At 43.8% G+C, this 15,634-nt stretch overlaps 1 protein-coding gene across 1 annotated transcript in view; it reads left to right on the forward strand.

The window, feature by feature from the left end:
• The window catches only part of LOC127583633 (cell adhesion molecule DSCAML1), a 506,127-nt gene that overhangs the window by 422,277 nt on the left and 68,216 nt on the right, over positions 1 to 15,634 (forward strand). The window contains 4 exon segments of the mRNA XM_052039813.1: positions 4,831 to 4,976; positions 10,357 to 10,474; positions 13,560 to 13,723; positions 15,305 to 15,403. Coding sequence (XP_051895773.1) covers positions 4,831 to 4,976; positions 10,357 to 10,474; positions 13,560 to 13,723; positions 15,305 to 15,403 — 527 coding nt within the window.

Below are 15,634 nucleotides of genomic sequence, written 5' to 3' on the forward strand. Positions count from 1 at the left end.
CCAGACCCTTGCCCTCTCAATTAACCTATCTATATCTCTCTGCAGACTCTCTGGATCCTCTGCACAATTTGCTTTACCACTCAATTTAGTGTCCTCAGCAAACTTAAATACGCTACACTTGGTCCCCTCTTCCAAATCATTAATGTATATCGTGAACAGTTGTGGGCCCAGCACCAACCCCTGCAGCACCCCGCTCACCACAGATTGCCAACCAGAGAAACACCCATTTATCCCAACTCTCTGCCTTCTACTGGTTAACCAATCTTCTATCCATGCTAATATATTACCCCCAGCTCCATGCATCCTTACGGCTAAATCTTTTCTGCAGCACCTTATCGAATGCCTTCTGGAAATCCAAGTATACAACATCCACCTGTTCCCTTCTATCCACTGCGCTCATTATATCCTCAAAGAACTCCAATAAGTTTGTCAAGCAGGATCTGCCTTTCCTAAACCCATCCCAGTCTAATGAAAGAAAGAATGAGCTGGTAAATTTTGGTTCAAGCTAATGTCTCTTGGTACGGTATAACCCAGTACAGTTCGGAATAAACAACAATTAATTTCACCTTTTAGTTCCAACTTAGTTTCTTCCGTTTGGCTGCAAGGATTATGAGAGAGTGTTCCCAGATTCCATTTTCTGAGAACTCCTGACTGACAACAGGATCATGCACAAGGGATTTGTAGGCAATGAGGAACAAGCAGAAACTTGTTTATGCAGTAGCTTCATCCCCTGATGTGCCTGTCTATTTTGTAAGTTCTAAAGTGATTTACAAGCATGCATCAATGCTGCATAAAAACCTTTCTGTCCCATAGAGTTGGTACATCACAAGTGGCAGATAGAATACAGCATAGGGAAGTGTATGGTCATGCATCTGGTAGAAGGAATAAAGGCACAGACTAGTTTCTAAATGGAGAACGAATTCAGAAATTGGAGGCGCAAATGGATTTGGGAGCCCTAGTGCAGGATTCCCTAAAAGTTAACTTGCAGGTTGAGTTGGTAGTAAGGAAGGCAAATGCAATGCTCGCATTCATTTTGAGAGGACTAGAATGTAAAAACAAGGATGTAATGCTGAGGCTTTATAAGGCATTAGTCAGACCACATTTGGAGTATTGTGAGCAGCTTTGGGGCCCATATCTAAGGAAGGATGTGCTGGTATTGGAAATGGTCCAAAGGAGGTTTACAAAAATGATCCCAGGAATGAATGGGTTAATGTATGAGGAGTGTTTGATGGTTCTCAGCCTGTACCCGCTGGAGCTTAGAAGGATGAGGGGGGATCTCATTGAAATCTACTGAATATTGAAAGGCCTGGATAGAGTGGATGTGGAGAGGATGTTTCAAGTAGTGGGAGAGTCTAGGACCAGAGAGCACAGCCTCAGAATAGAAGGACGTCCCTTTAGAACAGTGCTGATGAGGAATTTCTTTAGCTAGAGGGTGGTGAATCTGCAGAATTCATTGCCACAGACGGCTGTGGAGGCCAAGTCATTGGGTATATTTAAAGCAGAAGTTGATAGGTTCTTGATTAGTAAGGGTGTCAAAGGTTACAGGGAGAAGGCAGGAGAATGGGATTGAGAGGGAAAACTAAATCAACCGTGATCAAATGACAGAGAAAACTCGATCGGCCGAATGGCCTCATTCTGGTCTTATGTACAAACACTCCACCTCAAACAAAATCCTCATGATCTCCTGAGAGAGGAGGGGTGTGAACTAAAGCCAAGGCTAATTGGGAGGGGAGATATTTGGAGCTACCCTTTCTGACCCACTTTTCAAGTAGACTCTAACTGTGAATCATTAGATGTTGTTTGTTGAATTGCCCACATCTCTTTCCCATCAGATTCATTATTATTCCCTAATGGTTTGCAGTGTACATTTCAATGCTCTCTCTCTGTTGTTGTACACCCCATCGAATTCAGCAGCAGAGTTCTAGTCTGCTGAAACTCCACTGCACCTTTTCCAGCAGTCCACTCTCAGATTCCGTGGCAAGTTAGACTGCACTGATTTCTGCAGGGATGGTAGGGCTGCCGGGGAAAAGATGAGAAGACAAGTTCCTTAAATTATTTTTGGTTTGATGTTTTCAACTGATCTTACTTCTAAAAAAATAATCAAGACACAAAGAGCAGCATGTGCTGGACAACTGAAAACATGTAGAAGATACTGGAAATACTCAGCTAGTCAGGCAGCATCGCAGAGAGAGAGAAACAGAGTTAATGTTTCTTGGCAATGACCTTTAATAGATTTTCAAAATATTTTAATTCTTTGTCTCATTTGAATAGCTTATAAATCTTTCTGAATCTCTTTCAGAAACACGTAAAAACTTTGGCTGCTTTGACAGTTGACTATGCTGGGGTGGGGCTTTTCCAGCTGTCAAAGATGTCAGGAGTATTTCGGGGGCAGGGCTTCTTCAGTGGGATGTTGAAGACCCTGACAGCACTCAGTTCAAGCCACTAGAGAGTGGGACACTTCAGGCCAGCAAGATAGGCCCTCCATGTCCAGATGAAGTAAGTTTGGGCTTAACGTGAACGTGTACAGCCATTGTAGACAAAAGCTCCAGGCCAGTAAGATTTAGCCCATCATCTTGCGAGCAACAGTGAGTTTTTTAAAAATGACCTCTTCAATCAAGAAACTTGTATTGGTAAAGCTTTTACGTATTGAAAACATATATCACAATTACATGGTCTGCATCCCTCTTTAATCAATTGCTTATTGGCAATGGTGATTCTCTTTCTGCAAGAAAATGAGAAGACACACTGCTTGAACAAAAACACAATGATGCTGGAGGTACTCAGCAGGCCACTAAGACACACTGCTCACTATTTCTTAACAAAGGTAAAACCTATAGGAAACAAGGCAGTACAACCCTTGTAAGATAAAATCAGTGAAACATCACCACCAAGGTGTCTCTGTCCTAGCAGCACCCATCTTACACTTGTGTAATCTTGAGCTCCTGCCATCCCTAACACCCATCGCCCATGCTGGTCACTGATCTACACTGGCTCCATGTCAAGTTTTAAAATTCTTGTCCTCATTATCCCTCCGAAGCCTCCCTATCTCCATAACCTCCTCACACTCCACAACCTTTCAAGAAATGTCCACTGCTGGGATTCCAGCCTCCTGCCTGTCTTTGATTTCTATCGCTGCACTGTTTGTAGCTGTATATTCTATTGATTGGGCCCTAAGCTTTGGAATTCCTTCATTACTATTTTACTACAGAAAAGATGCATTACAACATAAGAAATAGGGAGTAAAGCATTTAGTTCCTTGACCCTGCTCTACAATTCAATAGGATGATGGTTAATCAGATCTTGACCTCAACTCTAGTTTTCTGTTCCCTTAAAGTTTGATTCCCTGAAAATCTAAAAACGACCTGTCGGCCTCAGCCTCCAGCTGTCTAGGGCTGGGAACCAAAAATTCACAACCCTCTGACACAAGAAATTCCTCCTCAGCTCAGTTTCAAAAGAATGACACATTATCCAGAGCTACTGCCCCCTGACTCTAGATTCCCCTAGCTGAGAAAGCATCCTCCCAGTGTCTGTCTTGTCAAGTCCCCTCAGGGTACGCATTTCAATAAGTTTACCTAAACCCCAGAGGAGGTAGGCTTGATCTGCTGAAACCATCAAAGATGATCTTGTTGTCATTGATGGCTCATAAGTGGTGACCTTCTGATCCTGGAGTGTCTCCGCACTCAAGCCTCCTTCCCACCTTCTTCTAACTTGATCTGCTGTAACCAGTCCCTGTGGTAGTAAGTCCCATGTTCTCACCATTCTTTGTGTAAAGGAGTTTCGTCTGAATTCCCCATTGGATTTCTTGCTGACTGTCTTATTCCGATGACCTCTGCCTATGCTTCTCCCCATAAATGGAAATATTCTCTCGGCAGTCACTCCATCAAAACCTTACATAATTTGAGAGACCTTTGTTTGTTCACCCTCAGTCTTCTTTCCTCAAGAAAAAAGAGACTCAGTTTGTGCATTCATGTATATCCTTGGATTTCTGATTCCAGCCTTGTAAATCCTTTCTGCACACTCCCCAATGCCTCTCTGTTCTGTTTATAATGTGACAACCTAAACAGTCTTCAGTACCCTCAGGGTGGTCCAAATAAGATAAGATAAGACACCTTTATTAGTCACATGTACATTGAAACACACAGTGAAATGCATCTTTTGCATAGAGTGTTCTGGGGGCAGCCCACAAGTGTTGCCACGCTTCCAGCGCCAACATAGCACGCCCACAACTTCCTAACCTGTACGTCTTTGGAATGTGGGAGGAAACCGGAGCACCTGAAGGAAACCCACGTAGACACAGGGAGAATGTGCAAACTCCTCACAGACAGTGGCCGGAATTGAACCCAGGTCGCTGGCACTGTAAAGCGTTACGCTAACTGCTACACTACTGTGCCTGTTAATGTTTGGTACAGATTTAGCACAACTTCCCTACTTTGTAATTCTGTCTCTCTATAAGTAATTTATAGGGCTTAGTTTTCTTTTTTCATGGCATTACTAACCTTTAATGCAACTTTTAGCGATTGGTATATTTGTACTCACGGATCCCTTTGTTCTTCAACCCAACTGGACACAGACCTTCCAAGTAATAACCTTCTTCTATTCATCCTACTGTGCCTGATATCCTCCTCTGACAGGCAAAGGAATCCTACCACTGCTGGGTGCCCAGTATGTGATTCTAAATACAGCCGGTCTATTGAATACTTGAACCCCAGCCCAGTGTTGGAAGCTGAGCAGTTGGATTGAGTGGGCTCTGGCCTGTAACCTACTGCCAAGCACAGCAGGTGTAGTTGCTACTGTCTAATCCAACGCTGTTTCTCCTGCGCAGGCTCCCAGTGAATATGAGGCTTCACCGGAGACCCTGTACTACCAGATCCCAAACCTAAACAGCAAGCAGCAGTATTTGCTCTGGGTGGCAGCAGTCACATCGGCCGGTCGAGGCAATGTCAGCCATAAGGTCACCGGGGAGCCCGCAGCAAAGGGTATGTCAGCAATTATCAGCTGCCTCATTAACACTGTTTCAACTTTAATTACAGCTGTACCATTATGTTTTGGAATACAGTGTGAACAACTTGAGAGGTGACATGTGGAGAGTATTGATGGAGGGAGATGGGTTCCCAAGGCTATCCACAACTTGTTTTGTCATTGTCTTGTGCCAGTGCTAATGTAGACTCGTGGCTTTGGCATGAAGTGGGCATGGGAGGAGGCAGGAGGAAGTGTGCAACTCTGGGACCCTGCTATAAACAGGCTGCAATCAATGATGGAACAACTAGTGTTGAGGCTTCAGGTATCTCAGCAATGAAAACTGAGGCTGGCTGATGCTGGCTGCAAGGCACTGAGAAGAATGGGGACCCTATACTTGACTTCCCTTTGGTGATCTCAGTGCGATACACTCCTGGTCTTTTCAGTGACATGGGTTACCCTGCAAGAGCTCTGACTTCTACTGCCACTGGAGGAAGTGTGTGGAATACAACATGCCATCATGAGATGTATAACTGTTGCTGGGAAAATGTCAGTGAATTGTACACAGAAATGGCCAGGTCATTTTCCCAATGGGCTTGATTCCATCAGAACTGATCGGGAGTATGATCTAACCCAGTCCAATTGCTTTTATGTGAGATTTGCTCATGAAAAATAGGCATTTTATAGGTTAGGATGTCCTCGACTGGCAGTACTATTGGGTTTAGATCATGACCAGAACTATTATGACTGGTGTATAAGTTCAGTAAGAACATGGTAAACAATGGGACACAAGTCTACAGCTGGGATTCAACAAGGGCTCAGTGCTGAACTGCTGCTGAAGGAGGGAGAAGGTTTGGCAGGACAATATTTGCCTCCTAATTTGTTACTAGCATTGTCCCATCACTGATTACAGCCTTTCCATACCAGGTGTCCCAGAGCTACAAGCTGCCACCTCAACTTCATTGACCATCCCCGGCAGGGCAGTGGTTAACATTAGTTAACTGATAAAGGACAAGATAGATTCAACCAGGGCAGATGGTCATGTGTGGGCCCCATTTCCTTACATTTTCCTGCACCTACTTGCCTGCCCTGTAAGGTCTGATGCCCTTCCCAGAAATTAACATGGCAGATAGGAACTTTATATGTAGCTCCTGTTGAGAACTGCACAGGTCCCATTTTAGCACATGATTCCCAGTGTAAACCGACTTGAGGATGTTTTGTGCTTACTTTTGACCCATTTTACTGCCCCCTGCAGGAGATCTAATTGGGCACTATAAAATTAAATTTCAAGCCAATTATCCCTTAACTAGTCCCTGAATTTTCAATCACTTTTCTCCCAGCTCCTTGCCCACAGAAAAGCAGCTCTTAGTAGATAGAATCCTTTCTAAGTTCATCGTCTCCTGCCTTTGTTAGAACTATGGAAATCTCAATAACTTGGGTCCTTTTTTATTCATTAATTTTTTGGGGGGATCTGGGTCACTGGTAAGGCCAGCATTTATTCCCATCCCTAACTGCCCTTGAGAAGGCAAGTCAGCTTCTGGAACTGCTGCAGTCCTTCTGGTGAAAGTATTGGTGCAACTAAATGAATGGTTAGGCCGTTCCTGACAGCTTGTAAGGGTCAACCACATGGAATAGGTCTGGAGATACATATTGTTCAAGGGTAAATTTGGAAGACTTTCTTACCTGAAGGATATTAGTGAACCAGCTGGGTTGTCACAACAATCCAGTAAGTTTTGTGGTCATCATCGTTAAAACTAGTGAATAATGTTGTTGGTTTTATCCCTAAATTGCAGATTATTAATCTAAATTTAAATTCCACAGCTGCCGTGTGAGATTTGAATTAAGGAATACCGGTCCAGTAATTTAACTGCTCTGCCACTTCTGTACCCCTTCCCCTTGGCAGAAGGTTCCTTTGTCACAAAACTACCAGTTAACCAACATTAACCAGTTCAACAGCAAGTGTGAGAAATACTCAGCATAATCAGGAGAAAGGGAGAGAAACAGAGTTGGCACTGATGACTTTGATCAGATGGCAATGACCTGAACCATTGATCTTTCCCCTACCGTAGATTCATGGAGTCACACAGCATGGAAACAGGCCCTTCAGCCCAACTTGTCCATGCTGACCAAGGTGCCTTCCTGAGATAGTCCCATTAGCCTACATTTGGCCCATACCTCTCTAAACCTTTCCTATCCATTGTAAACGAATAAACCAAATAAACGTAACTATAGCCGCCTCTACCAATTCCTCTGGCAGCTCGCTACACGTACCCACCACCCCCGTGTGAAGTTGCTGCCACAGATGCTGTCGGATCTGCCGAATATTCCCATCCTTGTCTGTTTTATTTCAGGTTTCCAGCATCTGCAGGAGTTTTGGTTCAGTGATGTTATTTCTTTATTGTAGAAACAAGGAGGGAGGAATAGGTCTTTGGTCACTAAACACATGACAGAATTGGCTACCAAAATCAAAGCACTCCAGATGTTGGAAATGTAAATAAAAGCAGAAAATGTTGGAAATACACAGCCAAGAACAAAATACAGTGAAATCAGATGAAAATCAGGTGGTAGGCAAAGACCTGTAATCTTAACTCTATTCCTCTCAGCAGATTCTGCCTGACCCGCTGAGGGTTTACAGTATCCTCTGACTTTTTACACAGAGAGCGGTGGGTGCCTGGAACTCACTGCTGGGGGTGGTGGTAGAGGCTGATACAATAGAGACATTTAAAAGTCTCTTAGATAGGCACATGGATGTAAGAAAAATGAAGAGTTATGGGCTGTGTAGGAGGGAAGGGTTAGATTGATCATGGAGCAGGTTTATATGGGTCGGCACAACATCGTGGGCCAAAGGGCCTGTACTGTGCTGTACTGTTCTATGTTTTATGGTTATTTCAGTGTTGGTCGCCAGTTGTACTCAGCTCTGCATGTTCAGTTGGTTGATTGCAATGGAACTGAATGTACTGAGGTGAACACAGCCAGCAACCACACAGAGAGCATTCTTACCGAGATGCTAAAAAGCAGAACAGCCAAATGTTAAATGAAGTTTTACCATGTTCTTTCCTTCTTGCCAATTGACATAGAATTGTAAGACTCCAGGGCAGTAGATAGGTTACCAAACTGAGTTCCATCAAACTTGTTCAGTGTGTATCATTTAAATGTTAGTGTTAGGGCACTTCAGGTGACCTGTAGTTTATCTTGTGCAGGGTGGGGGATTAACCTAAAAGAAATCACCCCAGCCACCAGACCAGCTGTGGTCCATTGATAAACTTCTTCACGTGGATCATTGTGAAAATGGCACCTCGTCCCATTCAACACCCCCCTCCTCCCACTGAGTGATATTCCTAATGTATAGAAACAGAAAAATGTTAGGAACACTCAGCAGGTCAGACAGCGTCTGCGGTATCAGAAATAGTTAATATTCCAGGTCAAAGCCCCTTCAACAAAACCGGGAAAGAGAGGAAACGTGTTTGTTCTCAGTTGAAGAGAAGGTGAGGAAGGGATGGATAGAACAAAGGGAATATCTCTGATGAGGTGAGACCAAATGGGTTAATGTGGCAGTTTGAAGCAGATTAGGCTTCTTTACCTGTGTTGTATGTTGCTAGTAGCAGGACTGTGGGACATGCCCAGCAGGTTGGACTGTACTAATGGAGACAGAAAAAAAAACTGAGCTCAGATCACAGATGGACAACTGGCAGAAATAGCTAACCACAAAGAATTAACAGTGAGCCAAAGCCGATTTATTTTTCAAAGCAGTAATACCTGAAACCATTTCATCAGAAGGGTGTACACCATCAACATTTACCTGGTTGTTTGATGAGTAGAATTTTGTTTCATACTTTCTTTTTGAAGCATTTGAAGATGTGCAGATTAATGCTGATTAAGCTGTGTGCTGTTTTCTCTCTACATCTTTTCTTCATATTTTTCTTTCAATATCTCATTCCATTTTCAATCAGTAAGCCTTTCTGTCGATCTTATGTAAATGTTCATTGTCAGTTTGTGTGCTGAATGGGTGTTATTAACCTAACAGGTCAAGCTCTTCTATTGGTAAATGATAACAAGGTAAGTAATGCCCTTAATTTCCCCCTTTCTGGCTCTCAAGCTCGCTGCTTCATTAAGAGGAGTTGATGCAGTAGCTCGTTAGTTGGCATCTCAACAGCAAAAGGGATTTGATTCCCTTTTGAAGCCTGTCTTCAGTCTACCTGTCCCTGGAGTGTGGAGGCATGGTAAACAGATTCACTAGACAATAACAGCCTGCAAATAGATTTGTCCATTTAAGCGATGGTGTGAATCTTACACGCCCTTTCCACATCACTGAAGTTGCTGTTAGTCGACTAGAGTCTGCTGCTTTTATCAGGGGAGATAAAGGAGACGATGTCTGAAAACAGTGTGATTGAAGAAACAACCTTGCTTGATGGAAACTTCAGTAACAGCTCTGCCAATGTCCCAGTGCCTTCACCTGATATTGTGCCCCACAGTTCTGCTAATGAAGACCAATATGTTCTCAGGTTCAACCTTTGCTCAGTCCCCACTCAGCAGGTCTCAGCTTGGACAGCAGTTTGGGTGATAACCCCAACACCATCCTCACCATACAGGACAACTGGTGGGATTACTGCTACGGTGAGCACAATTACAAGGTTCCTGGTTGCTGAGAATGACTGAGAGCAGAAATGGGGCCATGATACGAGTGAGTTGGTAGCCTTCTAGTCCTTATTATCTATATTACACAAGCAGAATGCAGGGTGCTGGAGGTCTGTTGATATCAGTGGAACAATGCTCCAGTCGGTACTTTGCAAGCACAAATTAATTATTCAAAAACACTTGAAGTGTGAGGTGGCCACAAGCACATAAATCCATGGCTGTTTCCTTAAGCCATCCACTAAAGTTAGTTGTGGAGAAGTGATATCATTGTAGCTGATATCAAGACACACAGATGGAACACGGATTTATGACTTATGAGCATTCTGGTCTCCAGGAACCTCTTCTGCATTGTCAGAGAGGTTTTTCCTGAATTGGCCTAGGATTGTTCAATGCATTACACACCACATAATATACTATCCAGCATTGTACACTACATTGCACACCTTACTATATATCGTGCACCACAATTGTGAACTTTGAACAGTGTTGGACACATGCTCTGTTGAGTAGGGAGTTCCAGAATTTAGATCCACCAACGATGTAGTTCCAAGTCAGGAGGTTGTGCAACATGGAAAGGATTCTGCAGTAGGCATGGGTACTGAATTGTTGTATGATATATTGTGGAGTTCAAGCTCTGAATTGTACAGCCTTCCTTAGTTGATGTACGTGCTACAAGATATGGGGTTGTAAACTAGATTCTGTAATAAATATTGTAGTACAAACCACAGACTTGAATATCTAAAGCTTCTATGATTTGAATTATAGCCCCAGCGAGGATTATTGCATTCGGAGGAACAGTGACAACTCCTTGGATGAAAGATGTGTTTCTGCCATGTCGAGCTGTAGGTGACCCAGGACCCACCATAAAGTGGACAAAAGACAGGTAAAGCAAGCTGACTACATGGCAACGGTGTTATGCCTTTTACCTGTGAGTCTCCGCCTCCAGAACATTAAAGTTCAGTGAGGCCTATCCACGGGTATAAATCTTAAAGCTTTGAGATGCTCCTCCAATACTTTGACGGCAGTGCTCCCCCACTGGGAGGTTTTACAGGACCTTTTGAGGCTCTGCACAGTGAGCGAGCTCCTTTGGGGAACAAGGGAATGCTGACAAGTCTCTCCGACCCTCAGAATTCTGGTATTGTTGACCAATAATGCAAACAGCATTGACAGTTGCCATGGAAATGATTGCTGCTTAGATGTCTAATGATATTCATGGAGAGATGAAGGATAATAACAAGAACTGAGACAGCAATGCAGTCTGACAAATAATAACACTCCCAACCAAACAAAATACCATAACCTTGAAACTACTGTGCATGATATTACTCCTTAAATTTTTAATGTTATGATAATCCATACTCTTTGCTTAGAATCGTGGAATCTATTTAAGTGGAGGTAGTAATCTATTATAAATGTTTTAACAGAAGAGAATGGGATGAAGCACTTTAAAAAAGTGTTAAAAGAAAATGCATTAATTCTGGGCAATTGTTATAAATGGAGCTGTTCCTGCTACAAGGACAAAATGGAGCCTGCAATACAGCTCTCCCTCATCGCTGAAGCCATGATCCAGACCATGTCGTCCTGCCAGATGTTGACCAAAGACATCCTCCAGGGGGAAAACTAGGCTGAAAATAAGTTATTCGTGGGATGTTTCTGCGTGTGTCTCAAAGGCTAGTCTCAGAGCAGTGCCTCCTGAATCCTTGAGAAGAATGTGATCAGGCCTTCCACCCCAGGCCTTAACAGTCAAGCTCATTCACCTAATGCAAACGGTTCACCAGCCCCCCAGGACCATCTGCACTCTCCAGGAGTTGAACATTTATTTCCAGGACAGTGATGCAACAAACCATGAGCAAAATCACCACAGCACTAAACAAAGTAGAGACCTGCTTCTCCTACTTTATTGGGAGTACAGTAGTTTAACTAGTTGAGCCACTGCCTCACGGCTCCAGTGACCTGGGTTCGAACCTGCTGCGGTCAATGTGGAGCTTACACTTTCTTCCTGGGATCCCCTGGGTTTCCGCTGGTATTTCTGTGTCCTGCCACATCCCAAAGGCAAGCAGGTTGATGAAATGGCCGCTGTAAATTGCCCCTCGTGTGGAGTGAGTGGTAGAATTAGGGGGAATTTGAGAGGAACGTGGGGAGGGCATGGACAGTTACTTGGATAGAAGATGAGCTGGAAAGGTGCTCAGCTAAGAAAGGAATAGAGGGATACAGGCCTAATGCAGGTAAGTGGGATTAGCATGGACAGGTATCATGGTCGACATGGACGAGTTGAGCTGAAGGGTCCATTTCTGTGTTGTACAGCTCTACGACTCTGATAACATAGAATTGGTGTAAATGAGTGCTAAATGGTCAGTGTGGACTCAGTGGGCCAAAGGTCCTGTTCCCCATCTGCATGACTCAATGACTTTCACTTATCGGTTATAAAGTTAGGGGAAAGTGGTTCTTTGGTTATGAGTATAGGATCATCCAATTGGCATGAGGTGGTGGTGACAGATGTGTTGCATGACCAATAGCAGGAATGTGGGGATGGGATAGTTCAATAGTCATATGATTAAAGCTTCCGGACTATGTCCGTCCAGAGTTGACAATCCCAGCTCAAGGCAAAACATGGAAAGAAAGGCTACACAGCAAAACATTATGTCCTGAAAAGATCTCCTGCTTATCCCAGTGCCACATTACAACAGCAATTAAAGAAATGGTGTCTTCGCAGAATCAAAAAAAATAGAATTGGTAGAGCACAGAAGGAGGCCGTTTGGCCCATCAAGTGTCTGCTGGCTCCCAGTAAATCAGTCCACATCATCCCCCTGTTCTTTCCTCAGTATTGTGTGCAGTTCTGGTCATCACACCAATTGGTAAATTGATAAATTGGTCTATTATTGTCACATGTACCGAGGTACAGTGAAAAACTTTGTTTTGCATGCCATCCATATGGATCATTTCATCACATCAGTACATCAAGGGAAAACAATAACAGAATGCAGAATAAAGTGTTACATTTACAGAGACAGTGCAGTGCAGGCAGACAATAAGGTGCAAGGTCATGATGAGGTAGGTCAAGAGCCCATCTCATTGTACTAGGAGACCATTCAACAGTTTTATAACAGCAGAATAGAAGTTGTCCTTGAGCCTGGTGGTATTACTACAGGAAAGGTGTGATTAAGCTAGAGAGGGTGCAGAAACAATTCAAAAGGATGTTTCCTGGATTGGAGGGCTTGAGGTATAGGGAAAGATTGGATAGGCTGGGTCTGTTTTCCCTGGAGCGAAGAAGGTTGAGAGGTGACATGACAGAGGTTTATAAAATTATGAGAGGCATAGATAGAGTAGATAGTCTGTTTCCCTTGGTAGGAGTGTCTAAAGCCAGAGGGCAAAGGTTTAAGGTGAGAGGGAGGAGGTTTAAAGGGGATCTGAGGGGTAAATCTTTCACACAAAGGGTAGTGGGTATCTGGAATGAGCTGCCAGAGGAGGTGGTGGAGGCAGGAACAGTAACAACATTCAAGAGGCATCTGGACAGGTACTTGAACAAGCAGAGCATGGAGGGATATGGAATTAATGCAGACGTTTGTTGAGCAGTTGGCCCAGACACGATGGGCCAAAGGGCCTGTTTCTGTGATGTATAACTCTATGACCCTGTGACTCGATCCATGTCCCATGATCCTTGAACCAACTGCTCAAGCAAACTGCTTTCCTCTGTTCACCCTACATAAACCCATCATGGTCTTGTACACCTCCAGAAAACCTTCTCACAATCTTCTCCATTTCCATTGAGAACAACCCCAGCTTCCCCTGTCTAACCTTGGGATTAAATCCCCTCACTTTTGTAAACGTTCCAGTAAATGTCTTCTGCGCATTTTCTCTGGGACTTCACGTCCTTCCTTGGATGGATGTGTTGTAAGGAGAAATCTCAGTGTGAAGGAAACATGTTGGAAGCTGTGTGGTAATTAACTGCAGCCTGGTGTTTGTTACAGTGACGACTCTGCTATCCCAGTGCAAGTCGATGGCCACAGAATGATCTACAACAATGGCACATTGTTTCTTCGCTCTGTCAGGGCAGAGGATTCTGGATATTACACCTGCACGGCCACAAATACCTGGGGCTTCGACACAATCATCGTGAACCTCTTGGTACAAGGTGAGTGTGCGCACATGGTGAGTTCTTGTTCCTTCCTCCACCACTGTGCACTTCCACTTTGCCGCATTAATGGTGACAATCTCTCCAGGCAGTTTGCCTCACACTTGTCCTAAATAATCTCTTCATCTCCACCCAGCCCCAATTCCTAATTACCATGATTCAAAGTGGAACAATGTTGGTCATATTGACAATGTTACAGAATTGCAGTGGCTTTTATGTTTGGAGTTTGGACCTTCCCAGTTAGCATCCAGAAATATGATATACAACCTAAGGTTATGGCTGCATGTGCTTGTTCACTTTGATAATGTAAAGGAGGCATCCATGCTCCAAAATAGAAATGCATCGGGCTGAGGGAGAATTCACCCCTTTTCACCTGTGCCAGTCCTTTGAAGAATTGTCCAATTAGATGCACTCCTCTCCCCTTTCACCAAAGACCCATCAAGTATTTGTTTAATTCCTATTGAAAGTCAGCACCACCTTTGGTTCTGTCACTCTTTCTGCATTCCAAGTCGCATCAACTCCACATCTGTATTATTCACCTCGGTCCCCTGGTTACTATTATTTATGCCAATGAAACACTTACCAGATGTCATAAATATCTTCATTGATATGAATATCTTTTAAGACACCTCCTCAGCCCAATAACCCCAACTCCTCCATTCTTTACTCATAGCTGGAGTCCCCCATACCTCTATAATCCAACCTCTTTCTAAAGCCATGTCTTCCTCAGTTGTGGTCAAAGATTTCACTGGGAGCCCATGTTTCTTGAACCTGGTTAAATCCATTTACAAAAGGACCCATAGCCTGCTGACAAGAGTTCCATCTCATCATTTGGGTTGGATGAAAGCTAGTGGTCCATAAATGTAAGAGGTTTCAAGAACACAAGATACTAGGAGCAGGAGGAGTCACCTGTCCCATCATTCAATATGATCGTGGGTGATCTGCCCCAGGCCTCAACTCCTCTTCTGTGCCAGTTCCCCAAATCTATCTATAAAAATGTCCAGTGATCCAACCTCCAGAACCTTTCAGAGCCGAGAATTCCCGCGATTCACCACCCCGTGTTGCCATTCTTATGTGCCAGTTTTAAAAGGACCACCCCCTAATCTTGTAACCACATCCTCTTATTCAAAACTCCCAGACTAGTGGAAACGTAGATAAGATCTCTTTATTAGTCACATGTACATTGAAACACACAGTGAAATGCATCTTTTGCGTAGAGTGTTCTGGGGGCAGCCCGCAAGTGTCGCCACACTTCCAGTGTCAACATAGCATGCCCACAGCTTCCTAACCCGTACGTCTTTGGAACGTGGGAGGAAACCGGAGCACCTGGAGGAAACCCATGCAGACATGGGGAAAACGTACAACCTCCTTACAGACGGCGGCGGGAATTGAACCCAGGTCACTGGCGCTGTAATAGCTTTACGCTATCCGCTACACCACCGTGCCTGCCCCCTTAGGATCTTAATTATTTCAATATGATCACCCTTCTGTCTGTAACCCATTGTACCTCAAACCTTGCTAAATTTGATAAATGTGACAATTTCAGAGTATTTCATTTACAGTTTACTTGCTCTTTCCTAGTACCACCTGACCAGCCTCGTCTGACAGTGTCTCGAACTTCTGCCTCCTCCATTACATTGGCCTGGATTCCTGGTGACAATGGGGGCAGTTCAATCAGAGGTATTTGGAGGTGTTAATCCTAAACATTGATATTCATTCTGTTTGTATTTGGAAGCATCTGTCTTTAGCATTTTGTCACAACTACATTGCCACATTTTGTTTTTGCACATTTTGGCACAGTAATAACTATCTTATGTCTGGGTCAAGCACCATTCTGATGAAATATTACACTGAGGACGTGGCTGGATTTTGATGGTTCAGTTGGACATCAAACACAACTAGATATAGGTC

The sequence above is a fragment of the Pristis pectinata genome, chromosome 27, assembly GCF_009764475.1.
Source record: "Pristis pectinata isolate sPriPec2 chromosome 27, sPriPec2.1.pri, whole genome shotgun sequence".
Taxonomy (NCBI): domain Eukaryota; kingdom Metazoa; phylum Chordata; class Chondrichthyes; order Rhinopristiformes; family Pristidae; genus Pristis; species Pristis pectinata.